At 34.3% G+C, this 19,086-nt stretch overlaps 3 protein-coding genes across 9 annotated transcripts; 2 read left to right on the top strand and 1 right to left on the bottom strand.

Annotated features, from left to right (window-relative positions):
* Nucleotides 1–1,044: 1,044 nt before the first annotated feature.
* On the top strand, nt 1,045–5,496 carry LOC107848069 (ubiquitin-conjugating enzyme E2-23 kDa). Of its 7 annotated transcripts, none has more exons than XM_016692729.2 (7): nt 1,045–1,236; nt 3,127–3,197; nt 3,380–3,459; nt 4,086–4,200; nt 4,392–4,444; nt 4,857–4,985; nt 5,073–5,496. In XM_016692729.2, the coding sequence occupies exons 2-7, from the start codon at nt 3,154–3,156 to the stop codon at nt 5,213–5,215; spliced, it is 564 nt and encodes a 187-aa protein (XP_016548215.1). In that variant the 5' UTR covers nt 1,045–1,236; nt 3,127–3,153; the 3' UTR covers nt 5,216–5,496. The 7 variants fall into 7 exon arrangements, with proteins under 7 accessions (XP_016548215.1, XP_016548217.1, XP_016548218.1 ...); XM_016692731.2 differs by lacking the exon at nt 1,045–1,236 and adding an exon at nt 1,254–1,366; XM_016692732.2 differs by lacking the exon at nt 1,045–1,236 and adding an exon at nt 1,388–1,422.
* Nucleotides 5,497–5,612: 116 nt separating this feature from the next.
* LOC107846191 (probable inactive receptor kinase At2g26730) lies at nt 5,613–8,909 on the top strand. The gene is made up of 2 exons (XM_016690640.2): nt 5,613–7,291; nt 7,812–8,909. The coding sequence occupies exons 1-2, from the start codon at nt 5,932–5,934 to the stop codon at nt 8,402–8,404; spliced, it is 1,953 nt and encodes a 650-aa protein (XP_016546126.1). The 5' UTR covers nt 5,613–5,931; the 3' UTR covers nt 8,405–8,909.
* Nucleotides 8,910–9,034: 125 nt separating this feature from the next.
* LOC107848540 (outer envelope protein 39, chloroplastic) lies at nt 9,035–16,133 on the bottom strand. Its single transcript, XM_016693333.2, has 11 exons — nt 15,879–16,133; nt 14,613–14,679; nt 14,480–14,515; nt 14,169–14,313; nt 13,584–13,742; nt 13,396–13,466; nt 13,241–13,319; nt 13,009–13,124; nt 11,720–11,867; nt 10,429–10,498; nt 9,035–9,571 (listed from the first exon to the last, which is right to left on the bottom strand). Exons 1-11 carry the CDS (start codon nt 15,910–15,912, stop codon nt 9,414–9,416), a joined length of 1,083 nt encoding a protein of 360 aa, XP_016548819.1. The 5' UTR covers nt 15,913–16,133; the 3' UTR covers nt 9,035–9,413.
* Nucleotides 16,134–19,086: the final 2,953 nt, after the last annotated feature.

The following is a 19,086-nucleotide window of genomic DNA, read 5'->3' on the forward strand; positions in this document are numbered from 1 at the left end:
ATATATGTACTACTTTAAATAAAACATACTACAATATATATATACTACAATAACTATATATATATATATATATATATATATATATATATAGTTATATAGTTATATACTAATTTATAAAACATATACACATGTATACGTTAAATATATACTACTTTAGAATCTATAGAAGATATATACACATATATATGTACCATTTAATACATATGTAATACTTTAAATAAAATTTACTACAATATATACACACAATATATATATGTTATATACTAATTTATAAAACACATACACGTATATACGTTAAATATATACTCCCCCGTTTAAAAAAGAATGACATACTTTTCTTTTAGTCCGTTTAAAAAAGAATGACCTCTTTACATTTTTGACAATACTTTAATTTCAACTTTCCACATAGTATGTTTAGGACCACAAGATTAAAGGGTATTTTGCTACATTTGACATAACTTTAATTTAAAGCCACAAGATCAAAATTCTTCTTTATTTTCTTAAATTTTGTGTCAAGTCAGAGTAGATCATTATTTTTTAAACGGAGAGAGTGCTAATTTAGAATCTATAGAAAATATATACACATATATACGTATCATTCAATATATATGTAATATTTTAAATAAATACTACAATATATACACATACTATATATATAATTATATACTAATTTATAAAACATATACACATGTATACGTTAAATATGTACGTTTATAGAAGATATATACACATATATACGTACTATTCAATATATATATACTATTTTAAATAAAACATAAACTATAATATATATACTACAATATATAGTTATATATTAGTTTATAAGACATATACACATACGTTAAATATATACGTTTATAAAAGATATATATACACACATATAAATTAATAATACTTGATAGTAAATTAATAATATATTAAAACTAAATTTTAATTAAATCCATTTAAAAAAAAAATAAAAAAATTGGGTCGGACCGGTTAACCGACGGGCTTAGGCCGAGTTAACTAGATCCAAAACAAAAAATAACCCAATCCGAGATTCGAAATTCTACCACCTGTGGGCTGTCCGGGTCATACCGAACCGGGTTTGCTTAGTGGGCCGGATCAGCCCGGCCGTTTGACAGACTTAGACTTTTACTATTTTTATCATTTTCAGGATTAGAATTCAAAACTTGAGAGCATAAAAGGGTGGTTGGGGAAGTAATAAATTTGGAGATTTAAGGTTGCGGAGAAGAGGTAAATACGGATAATGTTCTATAACTATAGTAATTACCTTTTTTGTTAAGCTATAGCTATGGAGGAACATAAATAATTTATCATTTTTCAGGAAAAAAAAAAAAAACTACTGCTTAATAGTACTTAAAAGGTAACATAAATAATCAAAGCATAAAAAATGAAAAAAAAAGCCACGTAACGGTTACTGTTAGTACAATTCTTGTTATTACATTGCACGTGCCCATCTTTTTTTCAACTTTGTAACTTTATGCTAACAAGATTATGTTGACACCTTTCTCTTTTGTTTATATTTGGAGATAATATATATTATTGTTCTTTGTTTTTCACTTTGTTTTTTGTTTTTTTGTTCATTCAGATCTTCTACTTTGTGCATGGTTTTCTTGTTAGTGTAATTTCATTTTAATCTTGAATTTGATGTTGTAGATTGTTTCTTGTTGTTGTTGTTGTTGTTGTGTTTTGAAGCAATGAAATGAATTAAGGGGTACTTTTTGTTTGTTGGGGTTGGTTTGTTTTTGGTTATATGTGCTAAAGTTTTGATCTTTTTGCAATTTGGTTTTATCTAATACAATTTAATTGTGCTTTGTAAAGAGTAGAGTTCATCTTTGAATGATGTGATTGTTTTAGTTTGAATTAATTGTTATGTGTGATGGTTCTTGGAATGGATTGTGTATGTTGAGGAAGTCAAGTTTGTGAGTTTCTTTCTTTTATAATCGTGGTGTTGGGATTAGCTTGCGCTCGTCTCAACTAATTACATGTGATACTTGTTATCTATTTCCCACTAGCATAGGAACTTTGTCCACCAAGGCTAAATCATGTAGTGTTTATAAAGTGGTGTGACCACCTATGTTGTATGGGGCGGAGTGTTGGTCGGTCTAGAACTTTCACATTCAGAAGATGAGAGTAGCGGAAATGAGGATGTTGAGATGGATGTGTGGGTATACTAGGAGAGATAGGATCGGTGACAAAGCTATTTGGGATAATGTGGGAGTAGCATTATGGTTTACAAGATGAGGGAGGTGGGGACTGAGATGATTCGGGCATGTGAATAGAAGATGCACAGATGCCTTAGTGATGAGGTATGCGAGGTTGGCTATAGTGGGTATAAGGATCGGTAGAGATAGACCGGAGAAGTTTTGGGGAAAGGTGATTAGATAGGACATGACATACCTGCAGTTTACCAAGGATATGACCATAGATAGGAAGATATAGAGGCCGGGGATTAGAGTAGAAGGTTAGTAGGTGGTTGGACATTGTCTAGTTCCCTTATTTTGCTGCAGTTATCACATTATCCGTTACTGTTATTATTATTCTCCTACTATCTTATTCTTCGATTTTAGCACTACCCATTGTTTCTTTTGCTGCATTTGCCGTATTATTTGTTGATTACTACTTGTTGCCTTCGTAACTGTTTCTAGCATGGCTTCTTCCATACCGTATTTGCTTTACATACTTGATTTTTGATACATGGAGAATAGACACGTGGTAGAAAGCAGATCTATGTAGGTGATACATACTAGTTGAAATTAAGTTTTAGACATGTTTGTACATTTATTTTAGGTCCAATGTCTGCTTAGAGTTTTCTAGTCTTGTCAGAATCTTATTTACCAGTAGCAAACGTAGAGAAATTCTAGTGATAGAGAATCTAAATTTTTTACAATATTAGATTAGGACGGAATGACGGAATGAAGCGTCATGGATGGTGAAGTTCCATATTGCTGACTCCAACTTGCTTTGGTTTAAGGCATTTGGTCGTTGTTGTTGTAGCCATTTCTTCTTATGCTCTTTAAAAAACAGCAGTATTATTTCTGATTTCATTGTTTGGTTTCTCTTTTTACATCTTTACGTAACTTATAAACTTATTTGTTGAATCATTGCGCCTTCATTCCGCAGATTCTGAGGACCAATAATTAGTTGAAAATGTCTTCTCCAAGCAAAAGAAGAGATATGGATGTTATGAAATTGTAAGAACATCCGCCATAGGATTTTCTTGATGTCCGATATATTTTTTGTAGATTTTAAGCAATTGAGTTATATATTACTTCATCTTATCTGATCGAGGAATGGTTTTGAGTATATGTGAAAATTCATATGCCAATTTTTTATTATCACCATGAGGTTTCTTTATGTCATTTTCATTTCACAGGATGATGAGTGATTACACGGTGGAGACAATTAACGATGGAATTACGGAGTTCAACGTGGAATTTCACGGCCCCAAAGAAAGTAATGCCACGAAAATACTTGTTTGACTTTGTCTTTGATTGATTTTGTGACATTGCTGCTTGTCCCTTAATCATCTCAAAATGTGGTTTCTAACGCTATCATCTTACATCACCTTTCCGCTCTTAGCTACGGAAGTAGGTTTCCAGCTAGAATCTTGCACTTGTTGATTTTCCCGTAGAGCAGCACATTACATATTATATGATATTGCAATTGGAAATGCTATTTTCTTAGATAACTGTGTTGCTCAGACGGGTGCTGATCTAGAGGTCAGATTCTTCATCAAATAAGTGTTAGGATTCGACCCCCGAGTGCTTATACTGCCATTAAATATAATATTATAACATTTAGAAGTATATATTTCAATTAATAGATATTATTGACTTAAAACTAATAAAATTTAATCAATCCACACTGAATGGATTAGTCATAGATGTAGTCAAAACAGCCAAGGTAAGTTGATCAAATTCGGTGTGGAGCTCATACCCAAACCGTGTCCTTCCGACACGGGTGCAACAGGAATTTTGAAGGGTCGGAGCAACTTAGTTAGATAAATAGACTCATACAGTTAATTGGTTGTGGATCTGTTTTTATTTCTGGGCATTTTCTAACTATCTAAATCGTTACAGGCCCTTATGAAGGTGGAGTCTGGAAAATACGAGTCGAATTGCCAGATGCTTATCCTTACAAGTCTCCGTCCATCGGATTTCTCAACAAAATATTCCACCCTAATGTTGATGAGTTGTAAGCTATATATACATTCTTTCTGTATTTTATGCAATCTCCTTTTACTATGTTAATGACATGTATACGTTGTCATAGATGGTTTTTGTACGTTTAGTCTCTTTGCTGAACCTCTGTAACACAAGTCTACGTGGTGCATCTGAGGAAAATGTTAATGCACTATCGCTCATGAGATTCATCTGTTATTGCAGGTCTGGCTCTGTATGTTTGGATGTCATCAATCAGTCATGGAGCCCTATGTTTGGTAATTGTGCACTGCTAAATGAACAAAGCATTAAGATTCTTAGGTTGAAAAAATGTTTAATGACATGAGCTCTTACTTCTGCGTAGTTTTTTTCACACGTTTGGATTTCACTTTATCTTCTGACTGAAGTTGTTCCGCTCAAGGTTCTTTAAGCATAGGCTGTAGATATGAACTAATAGATGCTCAACCCTCGTTCCATCATGCAGAATATGTTACAAAAAGTACCTTTGAGATGAAAATTCCTAGTAGTGTCATTCTTGGTTTTATGTGAGGCGTCATATAACTTAGTTTTTCTCTTGCACTGCATATATCTTCTTTTTATGAAAGTTTAGCCCAAGGTGTTGATAACATCATAAAACGTCCGTAAACTGTGAGCTCCACGACTTCTGACCAAGCATATGCTGGTATGCAGATCTCTTAAATGTATTTGAGGTTTTTCTACCACAACTTTTGCTATATCCGAATCCGTCAGATCCATTAAATGGTGATGCAGCATCACTGATGATGAAAGACAAGAATCAATACGAGCAAAAAGTGAAAGGTGATTATTTGATAACCATGGCCATTGTGCATGTTAGGAAGATATGCTATGTTGCAATATCATCTGACACATTTTTTCATGATGTAGAGTATTGTGAACGGTATGCAAAGAAGGAGAACCTCATTGGCGCCCCAAAAGATGAGAGCGACAGCGACGAGGAGATTAGTGAAGAGGAGTACAGTGGACGGAGCGATAGTGATGACGAAGTCGTTGGACATGCTGATCCTTGAAGTGAATATACTAGGATCCTAAATGGAGATCATGTTTTAGTTCGGTTCTTCTCCTTACATGTAATATTCGGTTCGCCTTCCCATGTAAATCTAGGTGCCAAAGGTAGTTCAGGGACAATATACCTAACCTGCAGATGTGTGATGAATTTCATTGTGTGTAGAAAACTTACCACCTTGTGGTTAATGTAACCAATCAATATGTGTGTTGGAATTCGAGTTCTTGTTTCAAACATGTGTTCAAACCTGATGTGCTCGTTATCTTTAAGGTTCTTAGCACTGAATTCATTTCTCTTTTAAACTTATGAGTTCAGAATTCAATATCAGTTAACGTTTAAGTGATTTTTCACGTGTATATTTATACTTCATATCGAAAATGACAAGTTTAGATCTATAATAGAGTGTGTTTAACTTGTCCTTTCTTGTTAATTTTTCCATAAGGGATGTCTACAATGTGCTTTGTTTCTTAAGTTGTTGTAATGACAGAAAAAAAAGACAGTAGAGGAAAAAGTTGAAGTACTATTCTGCAGCCGGCCAGTTTTGGATTTAGTAGTTGTGTTTTCCGCCAAATGGCGCCAAACTAGTCGATAATAGACTGTTCAAACATTGGGAATATCAACAATCATGACTGAATAATTCATCATATTTTGTATCCCACTTGAGGAATCTGCTTATTATCCTCCTTTTTTGCCTCATTTTGCTAGTAGTATCATGCAAAAATGTTCAAACTTCTCACTTTTGCTTTGCTCTTCATTTCATTCTTTTACATTCTTGACAAAGCTAGATGTAATGAAACAGTGACTAGAGATGCATTGCTCAAGTTTCTTGCTGAGTTATCTAACAATAATAGTACAATTCTTGGTACTAATTCGGGCTGGAACTTGACATCTGAACCTTGCAAGGACAACTGGCTTGGTGTTACATGTAACATGAAGACACTTTCTGTGGAGAAAATCATTCTTGACGGTTATGATTTTTCGTCTGGAGCATTTGATGCTACCACGATTTGTAATGTGGAGCCTATCGCGGACACCTTTGTTTTCCTGAGTCTTGAAAATGGCCTACTTCAGGGGAAAAACCTGGACAGTATAGGCAGATGCAAGCATCTAACACATCTTTTTCTTGGTGGAAACCGGTTCTCGGGTAGCATTCCACAATCATTTTCAAGATTGAATAACTTGAAAAGGCTTGACATATCCAACAATGAATTATCAGGTGTTCTGCCTGATTTATCCAGGATTTCGGGGTTGATTGAATTTGAGGCTCAGAATAACCAGCTATCAGGGGAGATACCGGAATTTGATTTCTCGAACTTTGTTGCATTTAATGTCTCTTTCAACAATTTCAGTGGATTGATTCCGCCTGAAGGTGATCGCTTCCCAGTCAGTAGCTACACGAACAATCCTCTGTTGTGTGGCGCCCCTTTGGCAAGAAAATGCTCATCATTGTCCGAAGATTCAGAATCAGATGATCATGACAAGCCAAAGAGCAGCTTTTCAAGAGATGAAATTCTCATGTATTCAGGTTATTTCCTGATAGGCTTGGCTGTGATTCTTGGTATCCTACTATGCGTCTATAAAAAACGAAAGCAGAAGAAGCAGAAGAAGAAAGAATCAAGAATCGAGGAGATGAAAAAGATGGCCACAATTTATCATGATACTACTACATCCATGGATCAATCTAAGAAAGGCACAAGCAATTCAGATATCTCATCAGCTGTCATTTCTTCCAATGAGAGCAACACTGCTGTTTCACAATCACTCGTGGTTCTTACTAGTCCTGAGGCGTATAGTGGATTGAGATTTGAGAATTTGCTTAAGGCACCAGCTGAGTTGCTTGGGAGAGGGAAACATGGTAGTATGTACAAAGTGATGTGTGACAATCCCAAAATGACACTGGCTGTCAAGAGGATTAAAGATTGGTCAATATCTGGTAGTGAATTCAAGAAGAGAATGCAGAAACTAAACCAAATCAGGCATCCAAATGTGTTGCCTGCTGTTGCATTTTATTCTTCTAGACAAGAGAAGCTTTTGGTCTATGAATACCAAAACAATGGTAGTCTTCTTCAACTTCTACAAGGTAATTCACTCTATTAGTCTCCTCTTCTGTGTATCGAATTGTGTGACCATATCATCTAAGAACTTAAACTGCACGAGGGTCTGATTCTTTTTCATCAGCAAAGCATGTGGAAGTTCTTAGTGATAATGGGTGCACAGCAGTGAGATATCAAAATGTTCTATTACCATAGGAAATTGTGAGACGTGGTCATCGTCTAAAAACTTAAACTGTTAGAAAGCGCAAACATTTGTTTAGCTTATTATATATGATGGATCAATGAGTAGCATTTAGGCTTTTAGGTATGTGAAATACTTTCTTTAAGATATTAATTGTTAGGAGGTAAGATTCAGTCAGTTAACCTTTAAAAAGAAATACTTATCACTATTCACTACTATTCTTTTGTATATTGAATTGGTGTGATCATCTCGTCTAAAAGTTTAAACAGCATCCGGACATATCCTTTTTTGATTATAGACAATGGTTGAGACTTGATTGTGCTCTAATTACATCTTCAATACTTGTGTATGAATCTGCTTGTCAGGAATCCAGAGAGACCAAACATTTCATTGGAGCAGCAGACTTTCTATAGCAGCCGGTGTAGCCGACACTTTAGCTTTCATGCATCAGGAGCTTCAACATGACAGAATTGCTCATGGAAACTTGAAATCATCTAACATTTTGTTGAACAAGAACATGGAGCCAATGATCGGCGAATATGGTCTTATGAGCATTGCTGAAATCAGTACTACTACTACTACAAGCAATTCCAATTATGTCTTCCCTATAGCTGATGAAAATGTAGGAGCAATCTTTAAACAAGATGTTTATGCATTTGGGGTCATTCTTTTGGAGTTGCTAACAGGAAAAGTACAAAACAATGGAATAGAACTTGCAAGTTGGGTTGTTTCTGTACTAAGGGAAGAATGGACTGTTGAAGTATTTGACAGAACTTTGATCCAAGAAGGTGCAAGTGAAGAAAGGATGGTTAATTTGTTACAAGTTGCTGTTAAATGTGTGAACCATTCTCCTGAAGCTAGGCCTAGTATCAACCAAGTTGCTCTCATGGTTACCACTATACGAGATGAGGATGACAGGTCTATCGATGCTTCTGCAAGTACTAGTACTATCATCTGATCAGAAACAGTTCTCCTGATGCTAGGACTAGTATAAACCAGTTGCTCTCACGGTTACCACTACATGAAACGAGGATGACAGGTTCATCGATGTTTCAGAAAGAACTAGTACTATCATCTGACCAAAACCAAATACTTCCATCGCTTCAAACTGTTAGTCATTTTTCTCTTCAAGAATCTAGTTAACTATTTGTTTAAGATACATATTTGGACAAAGGATGTACGTATTATTTATCATAAGCTCATGAATGACTTTAGACATTCAACATCATGTTTAGCAGGAGTGATATTCTTCTATGACACAGGTGTAGAAATGCAAGCAGCACGTATTGAGGATAAAATAAGAGAAGGTCGTTTAAGATGGTGTGGTTATGTCTTGCTTCAACCTATAAATGCACCGGTCTGTATATGTGAAACTATGATGAGTGCATGTGTTAAAAAAAGACGAGGTAGACTTAAAATCACATAGCACGAAGTTGTCTCAAGAAACCTATAATTTCTTGGGGTCAATGAATATACTTGGTAGAATGAACACTTTTGTCTGTGGACAGATTTGACCAAGACTTAATCCAGTGCCAAACCAGTAAATCAAACTCACATCATTTGTAACTCTGGAGCTAAGATTGGTAAATGAAATCAACTGACAAATTTCTATATTTGTAAAAGAATGAAAGGAAGTTGAATGGGTACATTGTATATTGTAAGTTATAAACTTTGACATCAAAACTAACCTCCTGATGGTCACTGTAAAGAATGTACAAATATCTATCTGATCTTTGACAGATAGGAGGGACAAATGGAACCACCTCATGCACTAATTTGCTCAATATGAAAAAATCTTCATTGTTGTCCCTGTAAGAAAACAGCCTTCGCTCTGAATAAGGGACAGACCAGACAGACCACTGATCGGAGCTCAAAGTCTGATCCTTACAGATATTCTCGGAATTTTTCTCTACGGATGCAATGCTGACCATAAGTTATGTCACGGTGGCAAGTGTTGTGATTAAGACTCACGAGGGGAGGTTACTGAAGCCAAAGTACACTGTTCGTTGTTGAAATGCATTGACTGCATAGTCCACCTGGAAATGTCCCAACGGAGACTTGAATCTAAGGCCATATCCGAGTCCAACTCCATTTCCTGGTTTGCCATGTCTAAGACCAGGATTTCCTGAAATACATCATCAATGGCTCAAATGTTAGAAAATGCTTCTTATGAAACTAGGGTAGCAATATCAGGATAGTGAACTCTTTTCATCCACACACAAAAAAAGAGAACCATCGAGAAGACCAAAATGTTTTATGTATGAGGGATACACACGCGTGAAAGGATGAATCGGCTGTCTCATTGTTTGTTATGAAAGCAGTCAATCATCTAAATACAGAAATCCAGAATTCTGAGTCTACGGGCGAAGACAGCTATATAGATACAAAAGACATCTAGCCGTAAGGGAGGATCGGCGTTTTTACAATAAAACCTAAAATATGTACTAAAATCTTGAAAGTAGCAGTTTACCATAACCAGAACATCATTAGCTTAACTGCTTAAAGTCATAAGCTAAATCATTAACAGCTTCATGGGAAACAAAAGGATGAACCAGCTACCACAAGTGAACTACTAAACACAGGCTATGGCAGATGGAGCGAGTGAGACAAACAAGTAATGCAAAATATACAGAAAATCAAAAACCAATACGAAAAAATAATTTCTCAAACCGCTTATGGCAGTTGTCATATATATTGGTCGACCATCCTTCCCAGATCCCACTTGTGGGACTACACGGGGTTGTTATTGTTGTACATATTGGCGGCCCCTCCTTCCCCATCCCCCCACAACCCTAATGAAAACAACATAAGAAAACAAAGAAAGACTATAAAACTAAGCAAACAGAAATTCTCAAACTTATCCAAAAGGAGTAATTGACATGAGGATTTTCTAAAGTTCTCATATATATTTTCTAATTTCAACAGAAGTCGGTGAAACTAAGCAAACCTTCTGCATGATGTAAGAATTACTAAGGCACTAACCAGGCACGTGACGACCTGAGCCCAAATCAGATCCACAATCCAAGAAGACGGCACCATCAAGCATCTGGCTCTGGATAAGAAGCATTGGGATTTGGGTGTGAGACTCCACAATATAAAATTTAATAGATCCAAATGGATGCAGACAGGAACTAGCGATGGCAGTATCTGAGACTAGTACATACTAATTTCACAGACAAGGTAGAAGCAAGTAAGCAATAAATTAAATTATGTAACTCTATTCCATCTCTTGCAAGTGCAGATACGAGAACACGGCTAGCATTCTACTTTTGAAGTCCCGAAATATCATTTCTTACAACTAAACTTTTCCTCTCTATTTTTTAACAGTCAATCCTAACAACTAATCTTTATTAATAAAATTCTTTTCTTCAAGCTAGAAAAAAAGGTTCTTTCGACTTTAAAGTTCTCTCACATGATGATTTATCTTATAATACAATTCTTACATAACGAGAGGGCATTTCTTCAACTAAGACAGAACATCATTGCCGATAAAAATTCTTGCATTCCCCTAAACACAACTTAGAGTCTGCCCACCCTACCCTATCTGCTACTAAAACATAAGAGTTTGTATTAAAATGCTCCAGAAAAGATGAAAGAAAGTTCTAATCAAAAACCTAAAAAGACATTGAGGTATCGAAGGAAAAAAAAATTAATAGAATTAAGCCTTCAGAAGTCCCTCTCAGAAGCTATGTTGCTCGGACTCTTCCAAAATGCTGATGGATATGTGTTGGATCTTTCAAAAATAATGCATTTTTGGAGGATCCAACACAGGTACGGAATTATTTTTGAAGAATTCGAGCAACATAGCTAGAAGCCAACAAAATTAAAGTGATTGACAAAGTATGACATTGTTAATTTCAAACTCGGAAGATACTATAGTTTGCTTTGTATTGTAAGAGTTAAAATGTCGCTGGTATTTTCAGCTGCTGGCTTGATTGAGAAAGCTGAGAGATATCAAAAGCAAATAATATCAGAATACCGTATCACAATCAGATTCAAATAACTGTATTCTGTTCTACTAAGCTTAATAGATTTTTCAAAAACCAAAACAAACAAATCATTTCTCAAGTCTGTGCACGCAGTTCCTTTTTTTTTTTTTTTTGGGTTCTGAATTAATGAATGCCATCTGAAATTAGCAAGATTTCGTTCATATTTCTACATCATTAAGGAAGTTACGGGAATAAAATGATAATAGAGAATACTTTTGCAAAATGTGGAACCAAACGACTGTCCTAAAAGGCAAAGATCCAACAATTTACAAATCAAAACATACCAAAGGAAACGTCAGCTCATTGTTAGCAACCAGACAAGATCTACCACAGCCAACAGCTCCTTCGCCATACCCTCGAACACTACCAAGCCCGCCAATTGCAAACGCTTGATAGGGAGCTATATCCCCCACAATAGATCCACCCGTGAGACTGTCAGAGAAAGAGGTAGGACTTTAGGTTACGGAAAGATGCATTAGAAAGGAAAACAAGAAAATAAAACTATACAGGATAGAAAATTTCATGAACGGACCCATGCACCATATGACCATAAGAGTGTGGGCAATCAGACTAGAATTATAATTTATAACTATAGTACACCTTCCTCCCTTTTCAATCATGTGAACCCAGTGTTGAAGGACCACTGATATAGTACCCCATTCAATAATTTCTCTCACAACACTCAATAATAAAAATGTGACAACAGTAACAAAATATCTAGTATCACCCGTCTATCAACTTTTAGATGAGTGAATACTCTCCACTCTCATGCTTCCCAGAACGTAACTCTTCGGAGAAGGCTGACTGCGGGAGAATCAATGTCTTGCTTAGTTTCTGTAGTTCTATTCTAGGAAGAACAGAGAGCTTTTCTCTCTCAGATCTAAATATTCAGCACTTCAGTAGGAAGACAAAAAACTAGTAAATCTAAATAAACAATTAAAAGATATTGCTCAAGAACAAAAAAAGCTAATAAATCTGACTAACAATTGAAGCTATATTTATCAAGAACGAACAAATAAATAAGCAGAATCCAGATCCTTAAACTACTGCTTTTATATTGAATTTGAAGAGAAAGGTAGAGCTAAAAACTCAATATTTTATTAGTTCGAAAGGCAAAGGTGGTGATAAAATCTCAATAGTTTCTATTAGTTCCACGTCCAGCTTCCATGTGTTTACTTGTTTCTATAAATATCAATGCACATAGATCTTGGCCTCTCCAATGCACAAGTAGTATTTCAAACATATTTCACCTTTGACTTTGTTACACTGTTTCGCTGGTGCTTTGGTAATTTAGTTCATTACTTCCTACATGCTTCCTCTTGTGCTTCCCACGTTAATATTTGCCCATTCCTGAGTAACTTACCAATAAATCATCAGACACTTTAAAGCACTGAATCCTAACTTTCACTATTTCATATATGTTGTTCTCGCGGCAATTGGATGCTTATTTATCTTTATTTCATTTTTATATTTTTGTTTGATTCGTAAATGCAGTACTGGTCGAACTTGATTGTAGAAACAAAGTACGCCAAATTGATAAATCATCAATTGTGCTAAATAAAAATGTGCTCACCTCGTCAAGAGAAAAGCCGGGCCAAGTTTTAGTCCCCTTGATGCAACAAACTTGAATCGGTTGAAGATCAGCCACTTGGAAAGAATAGGAACCCCTTGTTCAATTTGCAGGCTAAACTGGACAAGTGTGTGCACGTGTTTTAGAAAACATATCGAACATTGCAAGCACTATTATATCAAAACGAAGAAAAATTGAGAATATTGCACCATTTTGTGCTTAGAAAGTGAATTACTTGAGAAAAACTACGATCGTTTGCTTTTGCATATCGAGACTCCTGTTTAACTACTACCATACTATCTTGATAGCCACCACTGCAAAGCAAGCATTTGACAAGCATAGTTAGAACCCAATTAAATGAACTTAAGAATCAGTAATAGCTTAAGCTACCTGCAAGTCACTGGAAACCCATGAATATCTCTGTTTATTGACCGACCCTCATCACTTACAGGACGAATATGCTGCATGAGAAATAACATTTATACTTTCCTCGAAAAAATCAAGGCTTAGAGCCTCACACGTAAAGTTTAAATAACATGTGCATAGAGTTGCCATTAAGTGCTGTCATTGGCACTCACCTCAAATTTTATACTTGTCTTGCTGCTCCAGTTGGAACTTGCCGGCTCACTCAAATCTAAGCCAGCAGAGAAGCGACATAAGTTAACTCCACCACTTCCTGACCGAGAGAAATTGTCCTCCGGTAAGCCATGGACCCCAATCTCGGGAGAAACGGAATGCTGGACAACAAGTATAGTTCGGAATAAAGTCAACGATGTGTCAGATTTTCCATACATAACAATTTGTTTTAAATCCTACTCTAAAACTGAAACTTAAATTAGCTGAACTAGTTCTCATTTCAAATAAATAGTGACACCAATTTTACACAGAAGAGTTATGCCCTTCACCGCAATACGATCCTTTTTAAAACTGATTCAACATTGGTGATGAAATTCTAAGAACATTGGGAGGCGAAATTGCTCATTAAACAAATTCAAACCTACATATTTAATTTGAATTCCAATCAAGTGAATTCCACGACCCTTTCATGAACCAGACTATTTCAAAATTCAAAATATTCAGTCCTAGAGCGTTTTTTCTTCTTTGAAAAAGAGATACTAAGAAATAAATAAAACAAGATAGAACAAATTTTGATTACAGCACACCTGAACGACAAGAGACTGCTGAGCAAGCCATTCTGGTCTTGGCTTCCGGTAAGTAATCAGGATATTGGAATCATAGAGTCCTTTATCCCACAAAACATCTAGCTTCTCACTCTTGCCAAATAAATTTGGGTGTTTTATGCAAAGACTGGCAAAACAAAAAAAAAAAGATTATCAATCTAAGTATGATAGAAAAAAAACTGTTTAAACCCAAGACCTCAACCCTCCATCCTTACAAACCCCAACAAGAATTTATAACCAAGAGAGAAAGAAGCTAAAAATTTCAAGAGTAGGGCATGAGAGAACTATATTACCTGCCAATTACCAATTCAAGGGGACTGCCAGAATTCCTGTTTACAGAGACAGAGCAGCAACATATAGTAAGAAACAAAGAGTGAACTGATGAAGGTAAAATCAATTGGAAGAAGTGCTTTAATATGTAAGAACCTGAAAGGCTGGAGCATCAAAGCAGCACATAGTTTATGGGTGAAATCCACATTGACATCTATTTTAGCTGAAAGAAGAAACAATTCAAATTCAAGAAAGTAAATAAAAGTTCAATCTTTACAATATAAAGCACAAAAAAGAATTATCAGTCAGCACCCGCTATGGCCAACGAAAAACACATTTGCATAAGTACAATTCAAAAGAAAGTTTGCAATCTTTTGTAAGGGAAAATGTAAGACAAAAGAAAATTTTCACTCTTTGCAATCATGAAGCAAAATCAATTTTCAATCTATTTTAGTTGCAAGAAGGACTAACCCAAAATTAAAGAAAAATGAATAAAAATTCAATCTTTACAATATAACGCACAAAAAAGAACCATCAGCACCCACATTGGCCAACCAGAAACTCATTTGCATAGGCACAACATCAAAGCAAACCAAGACTATAGTCTAGGTACTGATTATTGACACCCCAAAAAACACATCACAAAGCACAAGTTTCAGATAAAAAGAGCAGCCCAGTGCACTAAAGCTCCCTCTATGCCGAGGAAGGGCCGGACTACAAGGTCTACTATACGCAACCTTACCTTGCATTTCTCAACACCCAATTTATAAGATAATAAATTTTGGGTATAATTCAATGAATGAAGGAGAAAAAGAAGAGATCTTCGCCAGCATGAATGCTTTTCTTTTCTGAGCACCCATTAGCCCGTTAATGAGTTTCCCAACATTCCAATTGATTAAAAATTCAATCTTTACAATTTACAACAATAACAACATATCCAATATATTCTCGCTTACAAAGTGGGGCTTGGGTAGGGTAAAATAGAATGTACGCAGACCCCACACCCCCGGCTCAAGACAAAAACAGACCATAAAAAGACGTAATGAAAGTACAAGAGATAATAGACAATAATCAATCTTTACAATATACAACAACAACATATCCAATATATTCTCACTTACAAAGCGGGGCTTGGGGAGGGTAGAATAGACTGTACGCAGACCCTACACCCCCGGCTCAAGACAAAACAAACCATAAAAAGACCTAATGGAAGTACAAGAGATAATAATAGACAACACTCAATCTTTACAATATAAAGCACAAAAAAGAAGTATCAGCATACACTGTAGCCAACCAAAACCACATTTGCAAAGGCACAACAAATATGAAACAAAAACTATAGATACCCTTTATTGACACCCTCAATAAACACACAATTGCCATAGAGTTATGAGATAATAAAAATCCAAGAAAAGAAGAGACCTTTGCCAGCATGAATGCTTTTCTGAGCACCCATTTAGTCCATTAATGAGTTTACCACCATCCAAGAAACTGAAACTTGTACAAAGGTTTGTTTGTATTCAGTGTGTCAGTTTATAGGCTTGTAAGTAGTACTTGTTTGTATAAAAAGAAAAAAGAGAAGAAGAGGGAAAATTTAGGAATCGCAAGTTGGGAAGTTATCTCTTGCTTTCTAGATTGGCTATACCACTCTTCTCCCCTTCCTCTCTGCACGTGCTCTACACTTCTGCCTTTCAATTACAAATTGTTTTTTTTTTTTTCCATGCGATTAATCCAAAGTCGCACCGGGTAGGACTCATTCGGGAGTAGCACACCTAACAGAGTTTTCTCCTTATCAAGAGTCGGACCCTCGACTTCTGATTGAGGGTCGAACAATCCATCTGCTAACAACTTAAATTCCGACATTTTTGAGCTTGATTAAAATCTCGATATTTTATAATTATTGAAAACCTTAATTTTAATTCTGTCGAGATACATAATTAGCTTCTGATAAGCATCCAGCTCTCAATCCAGAGCTACTACTTCGAGAATTAACTAAGCTCAGAAAGTCAGGTTAAAGACGTCTGACTTTGACAGAGGAGATGATATATTCAATGAAGATATATTTTTTTCTTTGTAAAGATACATAATTAGCTTTCGATATATTTTTTTAATTTTGAATCTGTCGAGATACATAATACATCCAACAAAAATACATAATTAGCTCCTGATATATATATTTTTTTATTTTGAATGGGTCGAAATACATAATTAGCTCCCGATACATTCAATGTTTATAAATACATAATTAGCTCCCCATATATTTTTTCAATTCTGAATCTGTCGAAATACATAATACATTCAACGGCAATACAAAGATACATAATTAGCTCTTGATATATTTTTTTTTAATTTTGAATCGGACGAGATACATAACTAGCTCCCGATACACCCATCCAATGAAAATACATAATTAGTTGGGGTTTCTATAATTACTTTGTAAGGATGGGATTTGTGTATATTTATGTTTTTTTTTTTCTTTTTTTTGGTGAGTAGGGGAGGGGGAAGGGTGTATTTGCTCAAGCTCAAATCGAGATCTCTGATTAAAAGTGTATGACATCCTAAATCATTATATTTGCCCTCTTATTAGTTGATTTATCACATTCTTCAAAGAATGTATCTATAATATATTAAAAGTGTGAAGATCTTTAGAAAAGTGATTTAAACTTTTAACCCTTTATTAATCTATAATCTATATTTATATCTATAATCTATAATATATTAAAAGTGTGAAGACCTTTAGAAAAGTGATTTGAACTTTTTACCCTTTATTAAAAAAATTCACAATAGACAAAATTATCTTTTCACCTATTTCTTTCAATTATTAATTAATTATTAAAAGTCTAAAAAACCCTAAAAACGTACATTATAAATATTTATTTTTGTAATTTATGGACTCTCTAATTAAGGGAAGTTTTAAATAAATCTTTGATTTTTATATTAAATATCACGTAATTTATGAACTTTCTAATTAAGGAAATTTTTAAACAAATCTTTGATTTTTATATTAAATATCACGTTTTTGTTCCAAGTTTGAGAGTGTTTCTTTTTTTTTATTAGGATTTACTCAAATTTTCTGCCATAATTAAAGTTTTTTTATGGAAAAAAAAAAATTTAAACTATTTTTTTATATTTGATTAATCCTTTTTTGGAGGAAAAAAATTTGGACTTATATAAATTGAGGATTCGTTATTGCTGCAAATAATACAATAGCATTCACAAGTAAAGTATTTTGTTTTGGAGAGATTATTCTCTCTAAGTTTTGTGTTTGTAATATCAGTTTTTCAATTTGTAGGTCACTTGACTAAAGCATTTTAAATCTTATGATGTTTTTATTACAGTTTTCTTTGTAATCTTATTTTGTGAATGATTGTAATGTAAGCGCCGCATACCGTCGTGTTATTTCAACTTCAAGTTCAATAATTTTCTAGATTTATGAGTATATTTTTTATTATATAGAACTTTATGAATTAGAGTTGTAAGTTTTGTGAATGGATATTCAATTTTGTGATTTTCAAATTTGTTTTCTTATGAACAAAAATATTTATATTTATTTGTGCTTGGTTATTGAATGTAATTTTGTTCTAAAAGTATTTTTGAGAAAAATACATTTAAAAACACTTTAAAAACTTAGTCAAATAGTAATAGTTGCTCTAAAGTGGTTTCTAAATTTATTAGTTAAACACAAACTTCTTCTCGCCAAAAGATAGATATTGAAGTGATTTTATAAAATTAAACTCATTAAAGTAAACTACACGCGCGGAGCGCATATACTAAGACTAGTTTGAAGAGAAGCCTTGACGTATTTGGTAATCATATGTAATGGATTTGAGTCGTAGAAATCGGTTTTTTGCAAAAATATAGTCTAAGATTGTCTATAATGGATCTTTATTGGTTTAGGCGTGTGACACTTCCCTCTTGCAAAAATGCCAATAAGATTGTATATAATAAACTTGTGTGATTCGATTTGACTTCTTTGAATCCGTACACAGCAAAGGAGCTTTGTTATACGTCGAACAAGCTGAGTTATTGTTACTCTTTGGAGTGTGATTTTTTCGCAACTGTACCTAAAGGTGTTAAGTGGGTTGGGTTGGGCCGGGTCAACCCGGAACTGACCCATAAAATTTAATTGGGTTGTGGGCCTGTCCGGTTTGGTTCCGGGTCCAACAGTAAAAATTTTAAAAACAACCCTGAATCGGCCCACTTAACCCAACTCGATCTAACCCACCTAAACACGGTTAAAAATCAGGTTAAAACCGGTCAAAAAAAAAATCTCCAATATACACTATATATACCCACCTATATACATTTTAAATACGTTAAAAAATATATATACACTATATATATAGTATATACTACATTGGAATTTTAAAAATATATACACATAATACATATACACAATTACACATGTAATCGTGTATACAACTATACGTTAGTTAAATAGATATACTACTATAAATAAATATATACAACAATATATGTATACTACAATATATACATACACTAAATATATAGTTATATACTAATTTATAAAATATATACACATTTATATGTTAAATATATACGTCTATAGAAGATGTGCACATATATATACGTACCATTCAATATATACATACTACTTTAAATAAAATAT

The sequence above is a fragment of the Capsicum annuum genome, chromosome 11, assembly GCF_002878395.1.
Source record: "Capsicum annuum cultivar UCD-10X-F1 chromosome 11, UCD10Xv1.1, whole genome shotgun sequence".
NCBI classification, from domain to species: Eukaryota; Viridiplantae; Streptophyta; class Magnoliopsida; order Solanales; family Solanaceae; genus Capsicum; species Capsicum annuum.

What these genes read in the sequence shown, in the direction of transcription:
- LOC107846191 (XM_016690640.2), top strand. Translation starts at nt 5,932, where the DNA reads ATGTTCAAACTTCTCACTTTTGCTTTGCTCTTCATTTCATTCTTTTAC. An exon ending in TCTTCTTCAACTTCTACAAG is followed by an intron (nt 7,292 to 7,811) that starts GTAATTCACTCT and finishes TCTGCTTGTCAG; the next exon opens with GAATCCAGAGAGACCAAACA.
- LOC107848540 (XM_016693333.2), bottom strand. Translation starts at nt 15,912, where the DNA reads ATGGGTGCTCAGAAAAGCATTCATGCTGGCAAAG. An exon ending in CTTGAATTGGTAATTGGCAG is followed by an intron (nt 14,314 to 14,479) that starts GTAATATAGTTC and finishes TTGTTTTGCCAG; the next exon opens with TCTTTGCATAAAACACCCAA. An exon ending in ACGATCGTAGTTTTTCTCAA is followed by an intron (nt 13,125 to 13,240) that starts GTAATTCACTTT and finishes ACACTTGTCCAG; the next exon opens with TTTAGCCTGCAAATTGAACA.
- LOC107848069 (XM_016692729.2), top strand. Translation starts at nt 3,154, where the DNA reads ATGTCTTCTCCAAGCAAAAGAAGAGATATGGATGTTATGAAATT. An exon ending in ATTTCACGGCCCCAAAGAAA is followed by an intron (nt 3,460 to 4,085) that starts GTAATGCCACGA and finishes AAATCGTTACAG; the next exon opens with GCCCTTATGAAGGTGGAGTC. An exon ending in GTCATGGAGCCCTATGTTTG is followed by an intron (nt 4,445 to 4,856) that starts GTAATTGTGCAC and finishes GCTGGTATGCAG; the next exon opens with ATCTCTTAAATGTATTTGAG.